This window comes from Dromiciops gliroides, chromosome 5 (genome assembly GCF_019393635.1).
Source record: "Dromiciops gliroides isolate mDroGli1 chromosome 5, mDroGli1.pri, whole genome shotgun sequence".
Lineage (NCBI taxonomy): Eukaryota > Metazoa > Chordata > Mammalia > Microbiotheria > Microbiotheriidae > Dromiciops > Dromiciops gliroides.
In genome coordinates this window covers 111468393-111495429 of record NC_057865.1, presented here as the reverse complement: position 1 = coordinate 111495429, position 27037 = coordinate 111468393, and the positions used below count along the sequence as shown (strand labels likewise).

The 27037-nt window shown below is 40.9% G+C and overlaps 1 protein-coding gene across 3 annotated transcripts in view; it reads left to right on the top strand.

Annotated features, from left to right (window-relative positions):
- Nucleotides 1-241: 241 nt before the first annotated feature.
- Nucleotides 242-27037, top strand: part of BPGM (bisphosphoglycerate mutase) — a 52067-nt gene continuing 25271 nt past the window's right edge. The window contains exons 1-2 of one of the 3 annotated variants that reach the window (XM_043967443.1): nucleotides 242-484; nucleotides 20381-21041. In XM_043967443.1, coding sequence (XP_043823378.1) covers nucleotides 20441-21041 — 601 coding nt within the window. In that variant the 5' untranslated portion in view covers nucleotides 242-484; nucleotides 20381-20440. Of the gene's footprint in view, nucleotides 485-19065; nucleotides 19188-20380; nucleotides 21042-27037 lie in introns of those variants that run through there. The other 2 variants (XM_043967442.1, XM_043967444.1) reach the window with 2 other exon arrangements.

Genomic DNA, 27037 nt, shown 5'->3' with positions numbered 1-27037 from the left:
TTTGGAGTTACAGACCGAGCATCCTTGATTAATTACCAGGCCCAAGGGCTTAATTTGTTTCCCTGGTGGGCCCTGCTAAGCTTTTCAGCTTCTCAGTTTGTGGGGGGCTGGGAAACACACCAGGTGGGAAATCACACAGCCTACTGGCTCTTGCAAGTGCCTGTCTCTGCAGAGGGCCAATGAAAATGGCACTTCCTATCCGGGAGGCTTGGAAACACGAAAGGCCTTTGACCAGCGTCTTGGAGCCTGGCCCACTCATCAGGGCTGGGGCTGTTGTCTCGGAGAGCCAGCTGGGGTGCTGGAGTGACAGCTCAGCCTGCCAATGGGCAGGTCCAAATAACTTCCCCTCCCGCCCCTGGCTACTTCCATCTGAGCTCGTTTGAGCCTGATGGAGCTATGAGGAGTCGAAGCTGTTGCTGGCTACTCGGAGGAGAGGCAGAGCTTACTGGTCTTTGGTCAGGCAAGTGCTTTCTGCTGGGGATAGGTCAGTGGGAAGGAGTTCTTCATTATTGTATGCCACAGTTATATGTGTTCGCCCAGGAAATTAGGTGCTTTGGGAGGGGATGAGAGCAAGGTCATTTTTTTTTAATTGCCCTAGTGCAGCTTGTATTTGTATGAGTCCACCTCATGCAGCCCCCAATTGCTAACCCCTTGGGAATTCCCTCTCCTTCCTCCCACCCCCTCCCAGCTGTCTCTCCTCTCTCTGAGCCTCTCTGGAAGCTGCTATTCCTGCAGCCCTAGATAGGGACCCCACGTGATATATAGTGGTGCCCTGGTAGTCAGAGTAAGTAGGGGTTAACATAAGCAGTGGATGGGCTTCACTTGTACTTAGGGATGTAGCTGAGACTGGGGGTGTTGAAGGCCGCTTGATGTGAACCTTTTTTTGGAATGGTAGGTACCTGCTATACTTGATGTTTAGCCCAGAATTGGACCTGGCCTGAAGTCGAATTTGAAAGACTAGATCAAAAGTCCACAGGAAAAAGAGAATTACCTGGAGAAGATGGCTGTTTTAGTAGCTATAAGTAGGATGTTTAAATGATACTTATTAAATATTTTTAAAATACCTATTTTAAAATGTCATAGCCTGACCCATGGGATTTTGTTTTATTTTTGAAAGACCTCAAAACAGGATACTATAATCAATACTGTCACTTCTGGGTTGACAGTGGAAAGAGCTCTAGAATCGGGGTCTGGGTTCAAATCTCATTCATATCTCATGCTACCTCTATAACCTTGGATAAGTCCCTTAAGCTATCTGGACCTCTTCATCTGTAAAGTGAAGAAGCTGCCCTAGATGGCCTCTGAGATCTCTCCATAAAACTATAGCACTCTGAATGAATTGTTAAAAAGAGCCTATGTGGTGTTATCAAGAACAGGTCAATCCACTAGCAAAATACCCACTATGTGTCAGGCATTGAGGATGCAAAGATCTTTTACCTTTTAATTCTATTGGTTATGCCAGATTATATAATAATAATAATAATAACAACAACAACAACAATAACAACAGCAATAATAATTTATAGACTTAGTAGATTGGTAAGTCAGGGTAGTTCTATAGAAAGAGCTCACCCAGATTTTTGCAAAGGACTTGTCAAAAGTGCCTTATCCTATTTTTTTGTAGTCAAATGGAAAGATATAGGCTAAGATATAGGAAAGATATAGGATTCAGAACTGAATGGCTAGTTCCAAAGTAGAGTCATAAGGATTCCATATCAATTTGGTCTCTAGTGGAGGACCCCAGGGATCTGAGTTTGGTCCTGTGCTGATTAACATTTTTATCACTGACTTGGATGAAAGGTATAAATGGCAAACTTATCACATTTATAGGTGACATGAAAATGGGAGACAAAATCAGGACTCAAAAAGATCCTGATAGACTAGAACACTGGGCTCAATCTAATAAGACAAAACACAGGAAAAATGTAAAGTCATATTTGGGGTTCACAAAACAAATTTCCTAAGCACAAGATGAGTGAAAGATGGCTAGACAATTTGAAAAAGACCTTGTGGTTTTAGTTAACTGAAAGCTCAATATGAACCAAGAGTTTGGATTAAACTTCTATTTGTACTTCTGTTTTGAATGTTTTCAAGTGTTGGCGCATGTGTGTGTGTGTGTGTGTGTGTGTGTGTGTGTGTGTGTGTGTTTGAGATATGAGTATGTGTTGTGTCCTCGGATAAAATCTAAGTTCCTTGAGGACAAAGACTGATTTTTTTGGTTTGTTCTTGAAATCCTAATAGTCTAGCAGCATTCTGCTCTGGTAAGATCAATTCTGGAGTTTCATTTTTGGTCCACATTTTAGGAAGTTCATTAATAACCTGGAGAGTGATCAGGAAAAATAAGGGATTCATAATTGTGTCATATAAGAGCTAATTAGAGGAACTAGGGTTGTTTAACCTGAAGAGATGACTTGGGAGTGGTATTGAGGGGATAGATATGGGCGGGTGCAGGATAGATGTCTTGAAGTTTTTCAAGCACTGTCTTGTGAAAGAAGGATTAAATTTGTTTTGCTTGGTTTTAGGAGATAAAACTAGAAACAACAGTAGAAGTTAGAGAGAGAGTTGATGGAAGGAAGGAAAGAAATAAAAACTTACCAAATGACTGCTGCGTTCCAATCACTGTACTAAGTGCTTTACAAATATTATCTTAAGCTTCACAACAACCCTGGGAAATAGATGCTATTATTATCCCCATTTTACAGTTGAGGAAACTGAGGCAGACAGAAGTTAAGTGACTTGCCCAAGGTTACACAGCTGGTAGTAACTGTCTGAGGTTAGGTTTGAACTCAGGAAGTCCTAATTCCAGGCCCAGTGAACCACCTAGCTGCCCCTAAGGAAAATATTTCTTAAAAATATGAAGTATTCAAAAGTGAAATGACCTTAGGAGAGAAGGAATTACCCTTTACTAGAGACTGGTTTGCAAGCAAAGACTGGAGGACCACTTCTAAGGAATGTTGTAGAAAGGATTCCTGTTAAGGTATAGGTTGAACTTACTGGCTTCTGAGGTTCCTTGCAACTCTGAGATTCTGTTCCTTTATCCAGCAGGGAAGAACAATTACTAAACCCCATGGATAAAGTTTCTATTCGTAGCTCTGTTTTGAACACTCTACAATGTTAACATGTACATTTGCTTTGTACACATATTGTTTCCCCTGACAGAATCTAAGCCTCTTGAGGGTAAAGATATTATTTATTTGTTTATTGGTCTTGGAAAGCTTATGACTGTTAATTGAGTGTGAAATTATTGACAACCTGCGTTTTTCCTTGGCAATGTAATCATTCACTATTAGTCACTGAAACAATAAGGCAGACAGAAGAGCATTTGACGAGTTGAGGCCTTATTGCTGGTTCCATTGTAGTCAACAAGTCTTGTGTGCTTGGACAAATCATTTATGACCACAAAGGGGCTAAATTCCCTCATCTGTAAGGCAAGAGGATGCACCTCAGTGATGTTCAAAGTTCTGTTCTGGCGCTAAGGTTCTATAATCCAAAAAATTAACTAGAATTTTTAAACTGTGATTTGTAAATAATTCTTCCATGTGGTGGACCTTAGCCCTTGTTTGTATACTGCTAAAGACACAACGGATATACAGTTACTATTAGAATGTCAAAATCTGTTATAAAAATGTTTCCAAGCCCTGGATGTTCAAAGTCTTTCTGAGTAGTACTTGGTACAAATTATCTCTAATGTGTCCAATGCGTTTGGATGGACCTTCAGAGTTCTGAGAGATCCTTAACCTGGATGTAGGGAGAAAGAGTAGAATAGTAATGGTAGTGTAATGATTGGAGTGATGCCACCTGCTGGAGAGTTACTGTAGGAAAGCTCTGCCATGAGGAGAAGGCATCTGAGGGCAAGTCATGTGGTCAGTTCCTTGGCATCAGGAAGTGACCTTTGCTCATGGGTACTGTCTATCAAAGCTAACAGCCAATTATCTTGGAGGTGTGTGTGTGTGTGTGTGTGTGTGTGTGTGTGTGAGTGATGTTCCCAGTTTTCACAGGAGGCTTCTGGGAAGAAGAAGGAAGCAGCATTGGGTCTTTTTTGTTCCTGACCTCGCCATGGCAGGTCGGATGATGAATCTCTTAGAAGTAGTTAGATTTTTTTTTACCTTTCTCTCTGATCATTAGATCCTAATGCTCTTTAATAAATGCTTAAAAGTCTAAACTGTTGCTAAAGCTTCAAATTTATTGGCGACCATTCATTAGATATTTTAGACAGACTAGTTAGAATTTTAGCAACTTTACAGTAGGTTCAATTTCACTGAAATTTGGTTACCAACCTGGCATAGTAATACTTTTGGAAAACAAACATTAAATGGTAACCAGAACTCTAATACATTTGTGTTAGGGTGGGCCTAATATTTCTATGTGCTTATAGCAAAATTTTAAACTCTACCTGCTTCCAACTCTGTTATCCTCTTCTCCTGTTTTCCACCATACCTTGTGTTGAGTCTAATGGTGTGCTGCTGAATGTTTAACCACTGCCTCTCCAGAAGAGAATATGTACTGAATTTAAAATTAAAATTAAAATTTAATCTGCATTACATTACCCTCATCACTTTCTTAAGTCCAAACTATATACATAAATGAAGCCCTAATTTGTAGCCTTTGCCAGTTTCCAAGGTGCAGATGCTCACACTGAAAATTGAACATCTGTTCTCCCTTCAAGCTTGTTCTACTGTACACTGGGTAGCTCCCTACTTCACCTGCCCTCTCTACTTACTTGCTTCACTTCTCTGCCACACCTTCCATTCAACGTTGTAGGCCAAGCAAAAGGACTGTAACTGGTGTGGGGTTAAGAGCTAGTCACTCTTAATTCCTGCCTGACTGTTGCACCTGGTTTCCCATCTGCTAAGTGTTCATCAGAACTGCTGTCCTTTCTTTAACCACCTCTATGTGCCTGTGATCCTAGGCAGGGTCCTAAATATGGGGGAAGGAGATGCTAATGTGCTATTGGACAGGAAACATGTGTTATTTAGGGGAAACCAGTTTGGCTGGGGGTGTTGCCTTGGTCAAGAAACAATCATTGTGGGGCAGCTAGGTGGCACAGTGGATAAAGCACTGGCCCTGGATTTAGGAGGACCTGAGTTCTAATCCAGCCTCAGTCACTTGACACTTACTAGCTGTGTGACCCTGGGCAAGTCACTTAACCCTCATTGCCCCACAAAACCAAAACAAAAGAAACAATCATTGTTAAGGCCAGCCTTCAGCTGATCCTAGTGTGCCCATATTTAACAACCACTATTTGTTTGCTGAGCCGGCATTCAATTGACTAAGGGGAGAGGAGTGCAAATTTGGGGGGAGGGGTTCAAATGGGAAGAGTAATGTCATCTACTGAGTATCTCTTTTGAAAAGTATAATGGTCAGGGAGACAATAGTCTCACTGAGTAAATATTGATTTTTTTGTTGTTGTTCTCATCGGCAAAATGGAGAGGTTGCCCTAGCTGGTCTCTGAAGTCTCTTTTCAGTTCCAGCTCTATTATCCTATGATCCTTAACCTCTCTGGTTCTCAGTTTTCTTATCTGTTAAATGAGGGGATTAGACCTAAGACTGCTTCCAGCTGTCCAATAACCCATGTTTATTTAGAGAGAGGAAAACTCACCTGTGGGAGGTGCATTAATGTTTAGCTGCCCTCAAGGGTGGGAATGTTTCCTATGGATTGTTGAAATGTGAGGTGGACTTAGTGGCAAAAGGGGAAGCCTAGATTTGGGAGGAAAGTCCCAGGAAGGTTTGGATTTGAGTCTTAGCCCAAGCATGTATTAGCTGTGTGACCTTGGGAAGTCACCTAACCTCTGTCCTAGAGCCTCAGGTTCCTCTTCTGTAGTGACAACTGTACTTGGAATTACAGGACAGATCATGAAGACCAATAGAGATTATACCTGTGAAAGGATTGCATTTGATCTTGAATTGTCCTTTGCCAAAAGTATGTTCATTTGTAGGGCCACCATAAGATTAGAAAACTGTACCAATGAGAAAATAAGGTTTTCTTAAACAGCAAATACATGTTCTATAAAGCAAGAAATACTGGAGCCTTGCCTGTTTGGGTGATTTTTGGTATATGTTTGTAGAGTACATTGCTTCCTCAAAGCACATCTTTTTTCCCCCCTTTTCTTCTTTTTCTGAAAAGATGACTACAGAGAAACTGCTTCTGAGCACACAAGTACTCCCTGAATAAGTGAGGCTCAGCAAAGGTTCTATTAAGTGAGGGTATCCCACAGACGTGTAACATTCTCATAATGCAATGACAATAGATGGTGGTGGAAGGGGAGGATATGTATGTAACAACTTAAAAAGATAAAATGTTTCATCTTTCATAAGCAGTCACTCCAAAGAAACTCCCCAGAAAAGAGACCAGTTAGACACTAAGTGTTCAGTAAGGTGATGGAAAAATGTTGTTTGGGGTGGATTCCAGACTTCCTTGGGGGAACCTAAGTTATGGTAAGTCCCTCCACTGATGAAGATCTGTGATGCCCCTACCTGCAACTTAGTTTTCTGGAGTCATTGAGAGGGTATGGGACTTCCCCGGGATCACCCAAGCAGGAATTAAAACTCATCTTTTTGACTCCAAGACCATTCTGCACCATACTGATGGAGAAACAAAAGGTATATAGAAATACTTCTTTCCTGACCTTGAGGGCCTTTAATTCCACTGGGAGACAGAGACTGATGAATGAAATGATGATGTGTTAAGGTATTTGGTACTGATTGTAAGTACAGTAGTAGTTGGAGAAGGGTAGGGTTTCTTGGGGCTGACATTGTGGAAAAGACAGGATGTAAGTGGGGCTTCAAAGGAAGGGTGGCATTTGGACAGGTAGAAATAGAGTGGGGCATTCCAGGCAGGGACAACTGCCCCAGCAATAGCACAGGAGTGATCTTGGGCATTAAGGGGAGGAAGAGACTGTAAAGAGACCAGCCTGCCTGGACAGGAAGTTGTCTGAGACATAGCCGAAAAACAAATATTGTTAGAGCCAAATTCTAGAGGCCTTTGCAAGACAGACTAAAAGCTTGGACTTGATGCCACAGGAGATTTTTCTGAACTGGGTAGCCATGTGATAAAGCATAATCTGGAAGAGATCTACAGCTGGGCTGGCGGGGAGAGACGAGAAGCAGGGAAATCAGTAAAAAGGCTGCTTTAGTAATCCAGAGGTCATAATCCTGGATTAGGGTTTAGCAGAGTGAAGCGAAAGCTATAATAGTCAAATGCCAGAGACTTTTGAGGGAGTATGTGATGAAATATGGCAACAGATTGACTCTTGGGGGATGAAGAAGAAAAGGGGTTTTTGTTTGTTTTTTGTTTTTAAATGATCACTAGGTTTCTAGTCTAGGAGAATGGAGATATCTCTAGTAGGAGTAGAATAGTTGCAGAGGTGTCATTTTTTTTTCTCCCTTGGAAGTTTGGAGAATAGTTTTGTATGAGATATCTGAGCAAAGATGGGGTGATGGAACCCCCAAGTCACAATTAATTTCTTACAAGGTTGAGATTCTTTTTTGTTTTTGTTTTTGTTTTTTTTTTGTGGGACAATGAAGGTTAACTGACTTGCCCAGGGTCACACAGCTAGTAAGTGTCAAGGTAAGTGCCTAAGGCCGGGTTTGAATTTGGGTACTCCTGAATCCAGGACCAGTGCTTTATCCACTGTGTCACCTAGCAGTCCCCTGAACTATTCTTTATACAAATGGTAAAAGGCATAACAAATATGTCTAATCCCCAAATCTGGGAATTGAAGGACCTCAGACTGTTCTGATGGATAGAACAACGTTTAAATTGGGGGGATGCTATGATATCCCAGTTACATGTGTAGGTGAATGAAGGCTTAATCAATATTGGTGTTTCTGGTTGCTCTCCATTTGTAATTCAGGTGAGCTTGTAACATTGAAAGGCAGAGATTTTATTCTTCCTCATAGGGGACTCTCCATTTTCATTTACATTCTTGGTGCTGACTGTACTGTGCACACCCCTCCACTTCCCCCCCCCTCCCCAAGCCTGAAACATACCCCTTCCTCACCTCAATATCTTGGAATCTCTGATTTTCTTAAAGGCTTGATTTAAGTACTAATTTCTACATGAAGTCTTTTCAGATTTCCCACCCCACCCCTAGTAAAACCCACCTGCTAAAACCTTCCCTTATGTTACATTTTATCTATTTTCTTTGTATATATGTTGTCTTTCTTGGCTAGAATGTAACCTCCTTGAGGACAGAAGTTTTCACTTTTGCCTCTGTATCCCCAGTGCATATCATAATACTAATAAATGCTTGATCAGCTTTTTTTTTTTTTTTGAAGTAGGAGTTGAAAAAGAGAAGAGGGCAAAGCACCGGCCCTGGATTCAGGAGGACCTGAGTTCAAATCCAGCCCCAGACACTTGACATTCACTAGCTGTGTGACCCTGGGCAAGTCACTTTAATCCTCATTCCCCCCCCCCCCACACACACACACAAATCACACAACAAAAGCCTGATGCTGAAAAGCACTCTCTGCTTTTGTCTAGTGATCTGGGAGACAGAAAAGTCAACCCAGGCCTGTGGTGGGAATTGAATGAGCTAGTAAGAAAGACAGTGACTTCAATAGTCCAGATCTAGAGGAGACATTCATCTGGAGAGTCTAGAAGAGATAGCATAATGCTTTTAAAATAATGGGTTCTTAACCTTTTTGAGTGCCCATGGATACTTTGGGCAGTCTGTTGAAGCCTGTGGGCTGTTGCTCAGAGTAATATTTTTAAATGCATAAAATTCATTACAGAGGAAGCCAATTATATTGAAATAGTTATCAAAATATTTTAAAGCACCAACAACACATCCACAGACCCCAAGTTAGGAATCCATGTTAACTCTAAGCTGAGTAAAAGAAATCTATCACTCACCCACACCACAAGTGGTTTGCACCTGAGCTTCCTTTTTAAAAATAATGTTTTATTTTTCCCCAATTGCAAATAAAAACAATTTGAAACATTTGTTGTTACATTTTAAGTTTTAAGTTCCAAATTTTATCCTTCCCTTCCCCTTCTTCCCTCCTCACTGAGAAGGTAAGCAATCGGATATAGATTATACATATGCAATCTTAGAAAACATTTCCATATTAGTAATTTTGTAGAAGAAAACTTGAACTAAAAAAAGTGAGTGTAACAGTATGCTTCAGTCTATATTCAGATGTCATCATTTCTTTCTTTGGAGGCAGGTAGCATGTTTCATCATAAGACCTTCGGAATTGTCTTGGATCATTGTATTGCTCAGAATAGCTAAGTCATTCACAGTTGACCCATTGTGCAATACTGCTGTCACTGTGTACAGTGTTCTGGTTCCATTCACTTCACTCTGTATCAGTTCATGTAGGTCTTTCCAGGTTTTTCTGAAATCATCCTGCCGAATTTCCTTTGAATTTTAACAAATAGCTTTGTACCAAGCATGACTAACGGTGGTGGAGGGGAGGGAAGGGGGAAGGAAAAGATAGTGTTAAGAAGGGAAGGGATCATAACCCAGGGCCATAACTTTACTTTATTTTATTTTATATTTTTGGCCATAACTTTAGAAGGCAAATCTCTGCCCCTCTTGATCCTCCTTGTGGCAAAAAGGAGGCATTGCTAGAGGAGTGGTGATATTTACCTGTCAAGACGGACAGAGATGCCAATTTGGAGGTTACTCACTTAGAAGGGAGAGTCTAAAGCTATGAGGTGAGATGTTGGAGGAAGCAAGTGTTATGACAACAGAACAAGAACCCTCAAGAATCTAGAAATACTAGTAAGAGGAGGGTTAAGGGGTAGGAGAGGCATTGGAAGGAACTATGATAGCAATAGGAAGAAAAAAAATCCCTGATTTTTTTCAGTGAGTACCAATGCAAATTGTAATACCTGAGTATTTATATAGCACCTACTATGTGCTGTGTTTTATAAATATTACCTAATTTGATGCTGCCAACAGTCCTGTGAGGTAGGTCCTATGTTCCCATTTTACAGTTGTAGGAACTGAGGCAGGAAGAGGTTAAGTGACTTGTCCGGTGTAAAGGAACTCTAATAAGAGTCTGAGGCTAGATTTGAATTAGAATCTTCCTGACTACAGGCTCAACACTCGATCCACTGAAACATCTAGTGCTGGGCTTTCTAATGATGATGCTCACTGAACTTAACTAGATTGTCACATAATTTATCATTAAGACCACACTCAAAGCCTCTTTGGCTTGGTCTGACAGATCAAGGACTTGGGCTCTGCTAGCATAGTCTTCAGAGACCAATTCATCAAAAGGCATTAAGTGCCTACCAGATGTGAGTCAATGTGCCAAGTGCTGAAGGATGGGGTTACAAAGACAAAAGTGAAACCGTCCCTCCCTGTGCTTGGGAAATTTACTTCTGGCTGGAGAAGTAATGTGCATATATACGTGTATACAAAAGTTGAAGTGATTTGGCTTGGAGGAGTGATGGGCAAAGGCTTCATGTCGAAGATAACTGAGGTGATCATTGAAGGAAACTAGAGATTTAGGAATTCTAGGAGGCAGAGAGAAGGAAGGAGCAAATGCCAGGCATGAAGATCAGCCAAGGTAAAGGTTCAAGCTAAAGGTAAAGGTGCAGGAGATGTCGTGTTATTTGTGAGGGACAGCAAAGACTGTAGTGTGAACAAAAAGGAGAGTGATGTGTAATAAGACTGGAAAGGGAGTTTGGGACTAGATTATGAAAGATTTTAAGTGCCAGAGGAGGTTGTGATTCTTTTGTTTGTTTGTTTTGTTTGTTTGTTTGTTTTTTCCTTCCTGGAGGTAATATGGAGCCACTGAAGCTTCTTGAGCTAGGGAGTGACAAGGGCTTTAGGCAAATCACTTTTTTTTTAAGACAGTTGGGGTTAAGTGACTTGCCCAGGGTCACACAGCTAGTAAGTGTTAAGTGTCTGAGGCTGGATTTGAACTCAGGTACTCCTGACTCCAGGGCCGGTGCTCTATCCACTGTGCCACCTAGCTGCCCCATGGCAAATCACTTTTAGCTGTGATGAAGTATTAGAGTAGGAAGACTTGAGACTAAGACACCAGTTAGGAGGCTATCAGAGAGTCCAGGAGAGTGATGAAGTAGGATGATAGAGTGTAGAGAAGAGGATACATTGAAAATATGAGAATATTGAAAAATAAGAGAAATTGTAGAGCAAGGGAAAATCTACTCCATGTTATGGTGAAGCATCATAATAGGACTTCAGTGGAAGATTTTGTGCATAGCAAGTACTTTTACTATCTTGAGTGTTGAAATGCTTGTCAGGGGGAGTGCTATTATATTTAGCAAGTAGGAGACATTTTGTGACATCTCAAAGAGTAGTTTCTGTAGCACATTGGTTCTAGAACTTTGGGTTTTAGAACCCTTTACACCTTTAAAAATTGAGGACCCTTCAAAAAGTATTTGTGAGCTATCTTTTAATATTTACCGTGTTGTTGACATTTAGTCATTTTCAGCCATGTCCAACTCTTCATGACCCCTTTTGGGATTTTCTTGGCAAAGATACTGGAGTGGTTTGCTGTCCTTCTCCAGATGAACTCGGGTCTTCCTGACTCCAGTCCCAGCACTCTATCCACTGTGCCACCTAGCTACCCTACCAATTAAAACATTTTAGTATTATGAAAACAGTTTTGACCTCACAGACCCCTTAGAAGAATCTTGGGTACCTCTGTCCCCTGACTGTAGCATATTGGGCACCTTTGTCCCACTACTGTAGCATATTAGTGGATGAGGCTAATTTGCAAGAGATTAAAAATGGAATGAGTAGAAGAAAATAGAGATGTGTACATACATACATACATACCCATCCAGTTCAATTCAGTTTTTGTTGTATTCTGAACTTAAACACCCCAAAAAGAACATTTTCATGTACTCAGCATAAGATAAAAAGATTACATATGAAACAATGTATCAGTTTCACACCACTTCCTTTTTTTTTAATCGTATATAATTCTACAAGTTAATTTCAAAACTCTCCTAATTGTCTGGCACTTCCTTCTGTTCCCTTTTGTGCATTAATTTTTTATTCAAAGACCCTTTTGTTTGGGGGCACCTCTAGTGTTAACAACCCCACCCCCATCCAAATCCCAAGAAAAACAAAATCCCTTGAAAAGCAAACATCCACAAAGTTGTGAAGTCCAAAAAAACCGTCTGAAGCCCCTTCAACTTCTCTGTCCCGCGGTGGGTAACGTGTTGTCATTGCACTGATCAGAATGCAAAGTTGTTTTTCTTTACAATGTTATGGTCCCTATGTAAATTCTCCTGGTTATGCTCAGTTCATGCTGTAGGGGATTTTCTTGCATCATTTCTTGGGGTGAAATACTGTTCCATTACCTTCATATATAACACAATTTGTTCAGCCGTTCCCAAACTGATGGCTGATTTAATAATAGATTTTAGGTTTTTGCTTTTAGTTTTCTTTTCCTGATTTGGAAGTTTATTTTTCTTGCAACTATTCTTTTCCAAGAATTATTGAGATTCTCCCTCTTAACCTGGCCCCCTATTGTTCCTTATATTCCTGCTTGTTTCCCTTTGAGTTTTGATGCATTTCTACATTAAACAGCATGAGTGTATTTCACAACACCTACTACAATAGGCCCCAAGAGTTATAAAGATAAAACAAACAGTTTTTGTAAGGAAAAGTAGGAGGGGCACTAGAGAATAGCTAGAAGTGGGGGAAAGGGGAGAGAAGGTGTGTTTACTTATTTGTTTATGTTTGCTTTGTTTTTTCAAGATAAGGCTAGGCTTGAACTTCTTTAACCAAAAGGGAAGGTAGGGGCCCCTTCCTCCTCTCTTCCCCCTCCTTCTCCCTTTTGTAGGACTTAAGTCTCAACCTAAAACAAAAAGTCTTGTAGCATCCAAAGCAAGTGAATTTCCAGCTTTTGTTTGAATACCTTCAGTGACCAAAAAACTCACTAATCCAAGAGCTAGCAAAGTCCCAAAATAGAATGGACTAATTAGTCTTTCTCACATTAAGACAAAATCTACACTCCACCCACCCCCTACTCCTCTTTGTGCCCTCTGTGTACCAGCTGAATACCATTAATTCTGCCTCTCTATAACAAGGCTCTCAAAAGTCCTAGGCCATGCCCAACCTTTCACTTTCAATAGTCTTTCTTCTAGGGTAATGGAGCTTGGGTCCTTCAGTAGAACCAATGCAATAAACATTTATTAAGCATCTACTTTGTGTTAGGCCTAGAAATACCTCAACAAAACTGGGAGGGGAGAACAGCTCAAGGAACTTCTAGTCTGCTTGGGATAAACATGTATGTACATGATTGAAGAGGGAGAGCTCACTAATGACTGGGGAGTTGGGAGGACTTTAGGGAAGAGTTAGGAAACCAATTTCTCTTGTAACAAAGAGCATATGAAACTAGTCATAGGAAAAGTCTGGAAAAGGTAGTCCTTTGTTGTGAAAGACTTTAAATTTTTTTTCTTAATTACATGTAAACAGATTTTTTTAAACATTTGCGTTTAAAAATTGAGTTTCAGATTCTTTTCTCTCATCCCCCCTTGAGAAGGGAAACAATTTTTATATAGATTATACATGTACAATTATGTAAAACATTTCCATATTACCGATGTTATAAAAGAAAACATACACCAAGAAACCCCAAAACCAAATAAAAAACAAACCCAACCAAACAAACCCCCAAACAATAAAGAATGTAAGAAAAATATTCATCTATCTGCATTCAGACTCCATCAGTTCTTTTTTTTTTTGTGGGGCAATGAGGGTTAAGTGACTTGCCCAGGGTCACACAGCTAGTAACGGTTGTGTCTGAGGTAGGATTTGAACTCAGGTCCTCCTGAATCCAGGACCAGTGCTTTATCCACTGTGCCACCTAGCTGCCCCTCCATCATTTCTTTCTGAGGTCAGTAGGATTTTTCATCATAAGTCCATGAAGTGCTTTTAAATACCAAAAAGAGAGAGGAGTTTGTGTTTTATTTCGTGACAATAGGGGCCCACCTGAAGTTCTGGAGCTAGGAAGTCACAAGATGAGATTTATTCTTTAAGAAGATTATTTTTGAATAATAAAAATATCTACTCTTTCCCTTCCACACCATCCCTTTCCCTATAGAAAAATAGAAAAAGATGAAGCAAAGCCTATTTTAAAAAAAAAAATTATGCATAGTCGAGCAAAACAAATGCCCACATTGGCTATGTTTAAACATTACGTTGTTGAGAAGATTATGTTGATACCTGTAGAGAGAGACGTTGGATGGAAGAGAACAGGAATTAGAAGCCAAGAATCCCATTAGGAGGTTATGGCAGCATTAGTTTAGGAGAGAGGGTTAAGGAGGGCTTAAAACCAGGACTGGGGGAAGGTGGACTGCCCCTACTCTAATCTAATTACTAGATTAATCTATTGGAGTCCATTTAACCTGGTACACTTCATCTAGATCCGTTCTAGCTTGTTAGTGTCATTACAAAAGAGGTTTCAGAATCACTTGTTCTAGATGTGGTCTGGTTAAGACTGAGAACTGGGACAGAAACTGATTATTTTAGGGCACCATGCTAAAAACTAGGGTGAGAATCGGGAGGGGGGGAGATCCAGAACTGAAAAGGAAATGGAACCTTTTTAAGTAAAGATCTCAGAGGGGAGAAAAGCTAAACTCCAGTTTTGGTGCTTTGTTGGCTAGTGTGTGTGTGTGTGTGTGTGTGTGTGTGTGTGTGTGTGTGTGTGTGTGTAATTTTATACATGTGTCATCGATCTGTAATTTAATTGATATACTTCCCTTCACTGACAAACATTGTAAACCTACTGCAACTTAGGTGGTCTCAGAATTGCTGTCTCACCACCCCACCCAAGCCCCTCCAAAAATCAGTCTGGGGCCACTTGGTCATAATATCCAACAACGGATACTTATCACTGGTGCCATACTCTGCTTTTTCAGCTGAGTGGAACCTGACAGATCTGTTGCCATCACCTCTGAGACTCTAATGTCACCTCCTGATGAGGCATCAGTGGAATGTAAATCAGCATATTTATATGTAGTTATATGAAGATAATAGGTTTTAAAGTCCACAAAAACCTAGTCTAACCCTTTCCTTTCATAGTGGAGGAAACTTAGGCCTAATTAAGCTGTGACTTGCCCAGGGTCACATAGGTAGTAATAAATGGAGCCAGAATGTGAATCTAGGCCCTGTGACTCGGGAGTCGGTGTTTTTTCTAGTATTTGTGTATTTACCATTTATTCTTGTATAATTATCCCCTCAACCCTTCCTCTGTACGTCTTTCGTATGTGTGTGTATGTTTGGGGGTAGAGGGAAGGATTTCAGCATTTCCTCCCACACACATATGCACATACAAATGTACACACATACATAAGCATACATGCACGTATACACACATGCATGTGTAGAAACATACATTATGCACACATGTAGGTATAAATGTACACAATACAGATAGACGTATGTATTGTGTTTACGTGTATATATGTGTGTGTATGTGTATACATACTTGTGAAATTCTACTTTAAATATAGCAGCTACAGCTTACAGAGCCCCCTGATAAAAGAGTTGCATCTCAGCATGAATTACTTTCGAAGGGAGAGCCGATGATGTAGGAGGCAAAAGAGGGGTTAACAGAAAAACCTAAGACCCAAGCTCTAATTCAGATACGAGCTCTAAAAGGGATTCAGACCCCAGTTAATGAATAACTTAAGACTTGAGTCTTCATTAATATAAGTCAAGGCCTAAATTTTCGTGTACCCACATTAATCAGTACCCATAACAAGAACATAAAGAAGCAGGTCATAGCGACTTTAACAATAACAATGATACACTGACAAGGTATAGAAATTCAAACTGGAAATAAATAATAAATGAAGATGTTTTGAAACTAAGCATGGGAATCAAAAAGAGACATACGCAGAAAAGGCCAAATTTGTCCCCAGATTCATCTTATGATGTGTAACCCCCCAAAACACACCACCCATTTTCTTTTTAAAGTCAGTGCAATCAGACTTGTCAAAATTTGTACCTTAATTCTCTTTTCTCTTGAAGTCATTTGTTTCTTTTTAGCTACATCCAATTTTTCTCCTTTTTCCCTTTTCCCAACTTGTCAAAATGTACCCCAAATTACTCTAACTTTCTGACCCATTTGTAACCTCCTGGAGATTACCAATACTGCCCCTGCAATCCCGTGGGTGTCAATTAACAGCAAAAACTGCTATCCATGGTGTCCCCCAGATTTTTGAGTTTTGCTGGGAGATTCCTTAACCAGTTGCTTGATCAAAGGGAAATCCCTTGGGGCAAATCTCTTGATCTGGTACCAATGAGAAAATACCACCCTGCCCCCTCTCCATTTGGTGAGCTGACTGATCTCCCAAAAGAGCAAAACTTAGCTCAGCAAGATCTCACCCCACTGCTTTCCACCAAAAAAAAAAAAGGAAAAAAGAGTTTGAGTCTGGAACTTGAAGCCCCACGTTGGGTGTCAAATGATGTGGGATGGAATTAGGGTCGTGAGTTGTCCCAAAAGAATTACAAGACTCGGTGACTCAGTTTTCCAAGTTTTATTGCAATACTGTGAGGAACCACAGGGAGAGAACCAGTAAAGTGGAAAGGCATCTCTCGAATAGGGAAAGAAAATAGTATGGATAAATCGATTTACCAGTCTCATTATAATAATCTCTACCTTAAGGAGGTACAGGGGAGGGTTTAACCGAATTTGAAGTTCCAACCCCCGAAGTGGGTACCTTTTTCTGTGGAGGTGTGGTTTTGGGCTTTACACACCATAAGGTGAATCTGGGGACAAATGTGGCCTTTTCTGCGCATGTCACTTTTTGATTCCCATGTCAAGTTTCAAAATATTTTCATTTATCAGTAGAATTTCTATACCCTGTCAGTGTATCATTGTGTATCATTGTTATGTTTAAGGTCTCTATGACCTGCCTCTTTATGTTCTTGTTATGGGTGCTGAATTACGTGGGTAAGAGAACCTAGGCCCTGACTTGTATTAATGAAGACTCAAGTCTTAAGTTATCCATTAACTGGAGTCTGAATCCCTTTTAGAGCTCATATCTGAATTGGAGCTTGGGTCTTAGGTTTTTCTGTTAACCCCTTTTTTGCCTCCTACATCACCAGGACTAATCATTTATTACCTGACTGCCTTTAAACTCCATCTCTCTCATCTCTGCCATCTTCCTAGCCTCCAAGGCCAGGGGCACAGAATTCTTTCCTTTCCTCCCCCCCCCCCCCAGGGATTTTCTAGCTGTGTAAACAGACCTAAGTCTCTGCATCACAGATCCAAACAAAGAAATGCTTAAGCCCCAAATTCTCCTGGAAAGAGAAATCTTAAATGTAAATGCTACCTCCTCCTAATGGCTTCCAGATCTTCTCCCTCCTTTTTCTCCCCAAACCCTCAGGCTCCATTTTAAAAGGTATTTTCCAGTGCCTCTAGACGCTTCTAAAGAGATAGAAATGTTGAGTCTGGAGTCTTAACCTTGCTACTGATGACAATGTATTTCTGGGTGAATCAAGGTCTTTTAGTAAACAGGGAAAGAATCTCAAAGATTAATGAGTTGTTAAGAATTGCAGAGGAGGCCCAAGACCCAGTAGTTCCCATAATCTTCACTCTCCACATTGTAAATATCAGAGGTTGGGGGGCTAATACATGTAAATACATGACTTACTTGCAGGATAGATATGATTTAACCACTGCTGGGACTACATCTTAATGATCTTTTTGACTATTCCAAATACCTAAGCACTGAGCTGTTCTACACACACATCCTTTTAATAGGTGGTAATAGTAGTCAAATGACTGTCCAACAGCCATCTGGCTAAGGTTTGGTGCCTTGTGGAAGGAAGTTGAGATGAATAGTATATACAGCAAAACATCACACACAGAGCATTTAGAGCTAGAAGGAACCCTCAAACAAGACTTCTTAATGTAGGGCCCTTTCACTTGATTTTTAAAATAATAATTTGATTTTTGTTATTATTCAGGGACTCTCCCTGACCATTTTTGGAGTTATTGTTATTTTTTTTTTAAGTTTTTTTGGGGGGAGGGCAGGGCAGGGCAATGAGGGTTAAGTGACTTGCCCAGGGTCACACAACTAGTAAGTGTCAAGTGTCTGAGGCTGGATTTGAACTCAGGTTCTCCTGAATCCAGGGCTGGTGCTTTATCCACTGTGCCACCTAGCTGCCCTTTTGTTATTATTATTATTTGTTATCAGAGATACTGGAGTAGCTTGCCATTTCCTCCTCCAGCTCATTTGACAGATGAGGAAACTGAGTTAAGCCAGGTTAAGTGGTTTGCCCAGAGTCACACAGTTAGTGTCTGAGGCCAGATTTTAATTCAGGAGAATGAATCTTCCTGACTCTAAGCCTGGTGCTCTTTCCACTCTGCCACCTAATACTTTGATAACTATATATCCATCCATCCATCCATCCATCCATCCATCCATCCATCCATCCATCCATCCATCCATCCATCCATCTATATATATCTATATCTATATCTATATATCTATATCTATATCTATATATCTATATATATATATATGTGTTTGTTTTTTGACGGGGCAATGAGAGTTAAGTGACTTGCCCAGGGTCACACAACTAGTAAGTGTCAAGTGTCTGAGGCTGGATTTGAACTCAGGTCCTCCTGAATCCAGGGTCAGTGCTTTATCCACTCCGCCACCTAGCTGTCCCCGATAACTATATTTTGATATAGGTTTCCTTTGTAAATCCTCTGTTTTTATTTTTTGCTTTTAAAAACCTCCTTCTGAGGCAATGATAGGCTTCAGCAGACTGCCAAAGATGTCCATGACACAAACAAGTTAAGAACTGCCCTGAGATAACTTAGAGGAACCTCCTCATTTTACATATAAAAGAACTGAGAATTAGAGATGGATGACTCCTTTTTGGGGAGAAGGGGGGTTCTGTCCCTTTTAGGTGGCATCCAGTTAAGCAGTCATTTGGCTTGACATTTCCTGCTTGTGACTGGTGGCAAGACTTGGTTCAATTCTGTCATGTCATTGGACTAGATGCCCTTACTTTGAAGGGTGTGGCTAGTGTGAAAGTGTGAAGGTCCTGTTATCTGTGGCCTTCGTCTTTGACCTTGTTCAGACCCTGCTTGGTTTTTTATCTCCTCCTCCAGGCAGCTTTGCCCAGCTGCACCAGATAACTTGTTTGTGTGCCCACGTTTTCTGCTGCTAGAGGCTTCCCTTTATAGCAGGACTGAGACCTGCTGCTAGTTAAATGCCTCTGGCTGTTCAGGTGAGTCCATCATCTTGAGTTCATCTTTCATGTATTTTTTGTGACTGTCAGTTGTACATCGAGCCCCACAGGACCCTGCTTGGGGAGGAATGTCTAATTGGGATATCGGTGGCATTTGGTTTTTTGTTTTGGCTGATGATGATGATGGGCAGCATGGTGTAACAGTGATGGACTTGAAGTCTGGGGAGATACATTTAAATGTGGCTTCTGATTTATTAGCTCTGTAACTCTGGAGAGGTCACTTCTCTTCAGAGCCTTGGTTTCTTCATCTGTAAAAGGTAGGTTGAACTACCTACCTGAACCAGGGTTGTTGTAAAGAAAGTACTTTGCAAATAATTAAGTAATGAAGTTTTCTTCCTTCCCAAAGCTATAATATTTATTGTCTCCCCAAAAAGAATATAAGTCCCTTGGGGGAAAAGACTTCCTCCCCCCCAACTTCCCCCCCTTTTTTTTCTTGCATCTTCAGCATCTAACACAATGTCTGGCACATGCTATGTGTTTAATAAATACTTGGTGATTGTTGATATAAATATGGATCGTGATCATGATGGCTACCATACGTCAGAATGACTTCTATACACAACAAGGATATGCTCATATTCTTTTTCTGGGGTGACCATTTTTAATAGACTTTGGGGAAGAAAGGGAATTTAAGCTTTTCCAAATCCTGGAATAATTCCTTTTCTCTACCTCCTTCCTCCCTTGGAAGAGAAAGTGAGGCCCTTAAAGGTGGGTGGGACTTCTTCCAAGCCTGAGGCACTATCTGCTAGAAGTTAGATGTGTTCCCATCTACCAGTCATTCCCTGACACAATTCATTCTACTAAATCCTCTCTCCTCAGAATGAATATACATTGCCTGTGGATCTGGTGGAAACACCACATACCTTTTGGATGTAGTAGGTGTTCTGTTAATTGATACCCTATAATTAACACAGAATATCTTGCTATGAAAACACCTAAGTCAACTGGGTTCCCTGTAATTAATTATCTGTGAGGTATAGTGGGAGAGTGTGTTTTAGCCTATGAGTGACTAGATAGGTATGATGTGGAAAGGTGTTCAAAGGAATGCTAATTTACTTTGGAAGTTGTCCATTGTTTAAAAAAAATACATATTGTCTTTGCAGCCTTATTCCCTGTGAGAGCATTGAAGGAGGAACGTGACTCATTCTGCCTTTTTCCTCTCCTCTTTCTAGATGCTTTGCCATCTTTAAACGTGGGTTCATTCTGGAACTTTAAGGAAGCTCACCATCAAGATGGCCAAGTATAAACTTGTCTTGCTAAGGCACGGAGAAGGATCTTGGAATAAGGAGAATCGCTTTTGCAGCTGGGTGGATCAGAAGCTTAACAGTGATGGAGAAGAGGAAGCCCGAAACTGTGGCAAGCAACTCAAAGCCCTCCACTTTGAGTTTGATCTTGTCTTTACCTCAGTCCTCAATCGGTCTATCCATACGGCTTGGCTGATACTGGAAGAACTGGGTCAGGAATGGGTCCCGTTGGAGAGCTCCTGGCGATTAAATGAAAGGCACTATGGGGCTCTCATTGGCCTTAATAGGGAGAAAATGGCCCTGAATCACGGTGAAGAACAGGTGAGAATTTGGAGAAGAAGCTATAATGTAACTCCACCCCCTATTGATGAATCTCATCCTTATTATCATGAAATCTACAATGACCGGAGATATAAAGTTTGTGACGTGCCTGTGGATCAGCTGCCTCGCTCAGAAAGCCTAAAGGAAGTGCTGGACAGACTTCTTCCCTATTGGACTGAGAGGATTGCCCCGGAACTGAGAAGTGGCAAAACTGTTCTCATCTCGGCTCATGGTAACAGCAGTAGAGCACTCCTGAAACATCTGGAAGGTACGAAACTTAATGCTTACTCACTAGATTTACATGACGTGCTCATATGCTATTCCTGGTTTAGGAAGGATGTGATTATTAATATGTTAGCTAGACATATTTGAATACCTTTATTTTCTCAGCCTCTTTGTAATTTCAGGTCTGAGAACCATCCTACTCTTGTAAATCAAATGTGTGTTGTTGGGAGTGTTTTTTCTTAGGCATCTATCCTTTACAAATAATGAATACAGGGGTGAAAGACAGGGCTAGGAGAGAGTGTAATATTTTAAATAAAGTCACTGAGCCATTCATTCTCAATATACATTTTTTAAATGTGTAATATATAATGGGCAGGGTAGGGTCAGGAAGACTCATCTTCATGAGTTCAGATCTGGCCTCAGATATTTACTAGCTGTATGACCCTGGGCAAGTCACTTAACCCTGTTTGTCTCAGTTTCTTCATCTGTACAATCAGCTGGAGAAGGAAATGGCAAACTACTCCAGTATCTCTGCAAAGAACCCCAAATGGGATCAGGAATAGTGGGACAAGACTGAAAAAAGACTGAACAACAACACATACTAAGCACTGTTTTTAGGTGCTGATGATACAGATACAAAAATGAGACAGCACGAGCTTTCAAAGAGCGTTCATTTGATTAGCAAAGGTTTTCTCAACCTTATTTTATACCCTGTACCTCTTTGTCAGTCTGGTAAGGTCAATGGACACCTCAGAATAATGCATAAAATATTGTTGTTTTTCCTTCATTCTGGAAGAGGACCATGACATTGGGAGGTAATGTCATGATTTGTAGTGAATTGGATTTAAGTGAGGCAGGGCTGGACAAAGCAACCAACCTCACTCTCTCCTCCAGAGCCATCTGGGTCCAGTGGCAAGATATATATCAGGATAACTGGAGGTGGTCCCAAATGTTTAAGTCAATTAGGGTTAAATGATTTACTCAGGTTTACACAGCTAGGAGTGTCAAGTGTCAGGTCCTCCTGACTTCAGGGCAGGAAGACCCGAGTTAAAATCCAGCCTCAGACATAAATGCATAAGATACATGGCAGTGAAAACTAAAGATTAATGAAAATAAAGATTAAATTTATTATTTCCTATCCATGTTCAAGGACCCCTCCTCAAATTTATCCATAGATCCCTTGGGAGTCCATGGACTTCAGGTTAAAAATCTCTGTACTAGGGGATAAACAGGGTCACAAAGAAGTACACACATGTGTACAAAATAATTATACAGTGATTTGATGGGGAAGGAAATAAGTATTTCCATAGCACCTGTTGTGTTAATACTGTGCTAAGTGCTTTACAAACATCTTATTCCTCACAACAGCTCTATGAGGTAGTAGTTATTTCCATTTTACACTTGAGGCAACTGAGACATGGAGAAGTTAAATAACTTGACTTGCCCAGGGTCACAAAGCTAGTAAGTGTCTGAGACCTGATTTGAATTCTGGTCTTTTTGACTGTAGGCCCAGTGTCCTATACATTGTGCCACCTAGCTCTTAGGGGGAAGGAGATAATATGGGGAATAGGAAAAGCTGTCTGGAAGGGGGTGGATTTTAAGTTGAGGGTTAAACTGATCTAAGGATTTCGACATGTAGAGGTGAAGAATTACAGTGTTCCAGCCATGGGGACTGGCCTCCACAAAGGTATGGATGGAAGTGGGAGCTAGAATACTCTGTACAGAGGACAGGAAGCATGGGTAGGATCTGGCTAGGCCAGAGTCAGATTGTGACTCATATTCTAGCATTCTTTGTTCTGATTAGCTTCTGCCCACCTTAAATGTTTTACTTTATTCAAAGTTGTTTTCAGTGACTAATCCTCAGGCCCCACCTTCTTGTTTTCCCAGACTAGCTCAACCAACTTTCCCATGTCTGGTAAAGAAAAAGGACAAATCTCTCCAGATTTACTTTTTCAGACTCCTGAAGTTTAAGGACTAAAAATTTTATTTCCACTATTTCTTCCTATGCCTTATATGCTTGCCTTTATTCCTTTTTTGGTGGGGCAATGAAGGTTAAGTGACTTGTCTGGGGTTACACAGCTAGTGTCAAGTGTCTGAGGCCAAATTTGAACTTGGGGCCTCCTGAATCCAGGGCCAGTGCTTCCACTGCACCACCTTGCTACCCAGCTTCTCTTCATTCTTAAGCAGTATAACAGAATTATAACCCTGAACCATAGTTTATAGAAGAGTCCAAAGTTTTTAGGATCCCTAGCTCCCTTCAAGGCCTGTAGACTCCTTTGGGGGAATCCCTTAGTTACTATTTAATCCTCAATTTGTGGTGATAAGGGCTCTCTTCATCCTGAAGTAATCCCGTGTTTCTACTTCTCTGTGAAGACTTACCCACCAATAGAATGTAATTCATCGAGGACAGGAACAACTTTGTCCTTATATTCTCCCCTGCCTTGTTGTTTGTAATAGATTCAAGCTGGATCAGATAGAAGCTTAAATAATGATCTTATTTGTATTATGGCTATGCAGTGCAAGCTTCTAAGGCCACCAGCATGAATGAGTTTGTTTCCTTCACACACCAATTCACTCCAGACCACTGTGCTTTGAGCTCTTGTGGTGTCTGCTTTTTATGAGTATTCTCTGGGTTATTCTTTCATCAGTTGTGACTGCATCACATGCCTCCAGGCTTCTGTTCCTTTTGGTTGTTGGTATCCAATCATTTGTCAGTTGTCTGACTCTTTCTGACCCCATGTGGGGTTTTCTTGGCAGAGATACTGGAGTGGTTTGCCGTTTCCTTCTCCAGCTCATTTTACAGATGAGGAAACTGAGGCCAACCGGGTTAGGTGACTTGCCCAGGGTCACACTGCTAGTAAGTATCTGAGGCTGGATTTGAAGTCGGGAAGATCAGTCTTTTTGATTCCACCTGGCTGCCCTTCTAATTCTCTCACTCCCCTTTAAAATGTGTAACTTTTACAACTCTTGTCAGCTGAGAGATCAGAAACTTTGTTTGACTGTGCAGAGTAGGTACTGAAGAATATTGCCGTGAGTAAAGAAGAGAGATTTAGTGTGAAGATGTAGACATTGATCTCTGGCTGCTGAAAAAGCCCTCCTTTGCTTGTGTGTGTGTGTGTGTGTGTGTGTGTGTGTGTGTGTGTAGAGCAATTGGGGTTAAGTGACTTGCCCAGGGTCACGGAGCTAGTCAGTGTCAAGTATCTGAGGCCGGATTTAAACTCAAGTCCTCTTGAATCCAGGGCTGGTGCTTTATCCACTGCACCACCTAGCTGCCCCCCTCCTTTACTTTTACAGTGAAAAGAGTTTGCTGCATAAAGTTAGCTTTTCCCAGGTGTTTTTCAGTCTCAGTTTTTATGACTCTCAGACTGCCTAGATAAAGGCTGCTATGGATTAGATTTCTTGTTTCTAAAATAGCTTTTCATCCAGATTGAAAGCTTTCTGGCGATCCATCCTATCTTATACCTATAGTGATCACATATTCCAGATCTCCAGGAAATGTCCTAATTTCAAGGAAAAAATATCCTTCTAACAAGACTTTGCAAAAAGAGACTTTCAGACTGCATCCCTGATTTTTTCCCCTCCTCAATGCTCCACCCCCAAACCAAAAAAGCCTATTTTTCTTGCTCAGATCAGTCTTTGCACATAATGTGCGCTCAATAAAAATCATTTTGAAAGAAGATATTGAGTACCTCTTAGCATCATGTACTCCAAATAAGACTGAGGAAGAGTGAGGAAGGAAGAGCATATTTTAATCTCTGATGTCCTTTGGTAGGGATTAGGGGGAAAAAAGGTATCTAGACTACCCTGCTATCCCAGGACTTCAGATGGGACTGCTCTAAGTCTACTCAGACTTCCTTCCCTAAAGAATAAAGTCTGTAACTTCTCCCAGAGACTTTTTAAAAAAAATTTCTTTGTTAGGATGTCCTTATGTCTAACCACTCCTTGTATGGCTCAGTAACACTTCTTCTTGTTCTTTTTTCCTCAGAGGTTACTGTTGTCCATGTATGGGTACAAGAGTCTACAGTTGCAATTGCACCTCCTAGCTACTCCTCATGCCACCAACTTCCTTCTATTATGTATGTAATTGAAGGTCCTGGTCTTAGGCCAGCTTATTTAATTGCCCTCCAGTTAAGTTGTATTCTGTAGGGGCGGCTGGGTGGCGCAGTGGATAAAGCACTGGCCCTGGATTCAGGAGTACCTGAGTTCAGATCTGGCCTCAGACACTTGACACTTACTAGCTGTGTGACCTTGGGCAAGTCACTTAACCCCCATTGCCCCGCCAAAAAAAAAAATTTAAAAAAAAAGTTGTATTCTGTAGGTCCTTTAAAAGACAAAGTACATGAATAGATAGAGCAGGACTGACCATTTTTTAACAGAAAAAGCTTTAGGGATTTAGGTTTGGTATAAGAAAAGAATGTACATGGAACAATATAAAGTGTTTTGAGGAGACTGTTACAACAGTCTCAGAGAGATGATGAGGGATTGAAATGAGGTGGTAGTTGTATGCGTGGAGGAGAGTGAACATGTGTGAGCACTGTTGTAGAGAAAGAAGTGATGACAAATGACTGGATATGTGGGATGAGTGAGAATGAGGAGTTGAAGAAGAGATGGAGGATTAGGACTTGAGTGGCTGAAAGGATGATGGTGCTCTCAAGCAGAAACAGGCAAATTTAATAGAGGGATAGATGTTTGGGGGAAGAGAATGAGTTCTATTTTGAACAGCCCGAGTTTGAGATGCCATGGCTTATATCTAATAGGCAGTTAGTGATGTTGGATTGGAGCTTGGGGGAAAAAAGGCTTTGGGAGTCAACTGCATAGAGATGCTGATTAAACCCATGGAACCTGATGAGCTCCCTAATTGTGGGAGGAAAAAAGAACCCAGGCCAGAATAGTGGGGAGTTTGTGATTCATCAGAGAAGACTGAGAAGTAATAGAGAGGTAGGAGAAGTAGCAGGAGAAGGCAGCATTAAAAAACCTAGAGTGCATGATCAACACTGACATTCCTGGAGGTCAAGAAGGATGAAGATTGAGAAATGGCTGTTAGATTTGGCAATGAGGATATAAGTGGTAATTTTGCAAAGAGCAGTTGAATTGAGTTGTGAGTCTGGATGCCATAATGCAGGGAAGGAATAGGATTAATCCCTTATTTTTGTTTTTTTGTTTTTTTGGTGAGGCAATTGGGGTTAAGTGACTTGCCTAGGGTCACACAGCTAGTAAGTGTTATGTGTCTGAGGCCGGATTTGAGCTCAGGTCCTCCCGACTCCAGGGTCGGTGCTCTATCCACTGTGCCACCTAGCTGCCCCATATCCTTTATTTTTAAAATTTTTTATTATTATTACTATTATTATTATTTTTACGGTGCAATGGGGGCTAAGTGACTTGCCCAGGGTCACACAGCTAGGTGCTTTATCCACTGCGCCACCTAGCTGCCCCTCTTTATTTTTGATAGTAATAAGAGGGTGTAAGGAAAAAAAAAGGTAGGAGGTATGTGAGGATTAGGACAGTGTAGAAAAGGTAAGGTTTTATATGGTAATAGAAATAACACTGGCTTTAAGTGAGAAATATTTAGTTTTGTGTCTTGGCTTTCTACTTCCTACCAAAGTGACCTTGAATGAGTCACTTCCCTTAATCAAGTGAGTGAATTGGATTAAATATCCCTAAGAACCCCTCTGCTTCTAAATCCTACCATCTTTATGGCCCAACCACTAGGGATTCCTGGGTTTGTATTCCTCAGTTCATAGCACCCACTGGTGGTGTATTAGTTCAGACAAGATGTATGAGATGGAATCTGGCACAGAAATGGTCTAATGGAAAGAGGAGTACACTAAGAGCTGGTGGCAAGGGGGAAGTTGAACTTGAATCTCCCAACTAGCTTTCAGCCACACAAAGAGTTGCTTCATCTCTCTGAGCCTCTGTGTCCTTATCTATAACATAAGAGGGTTGGGTTAGGTGACTCCTAAAGTCAAATCTAGTGCTAATCTGTGAACCCCTTACAATAAATTCTTTAGTTGAAATTTTAAGAATTTTGTTTAGTTTCTG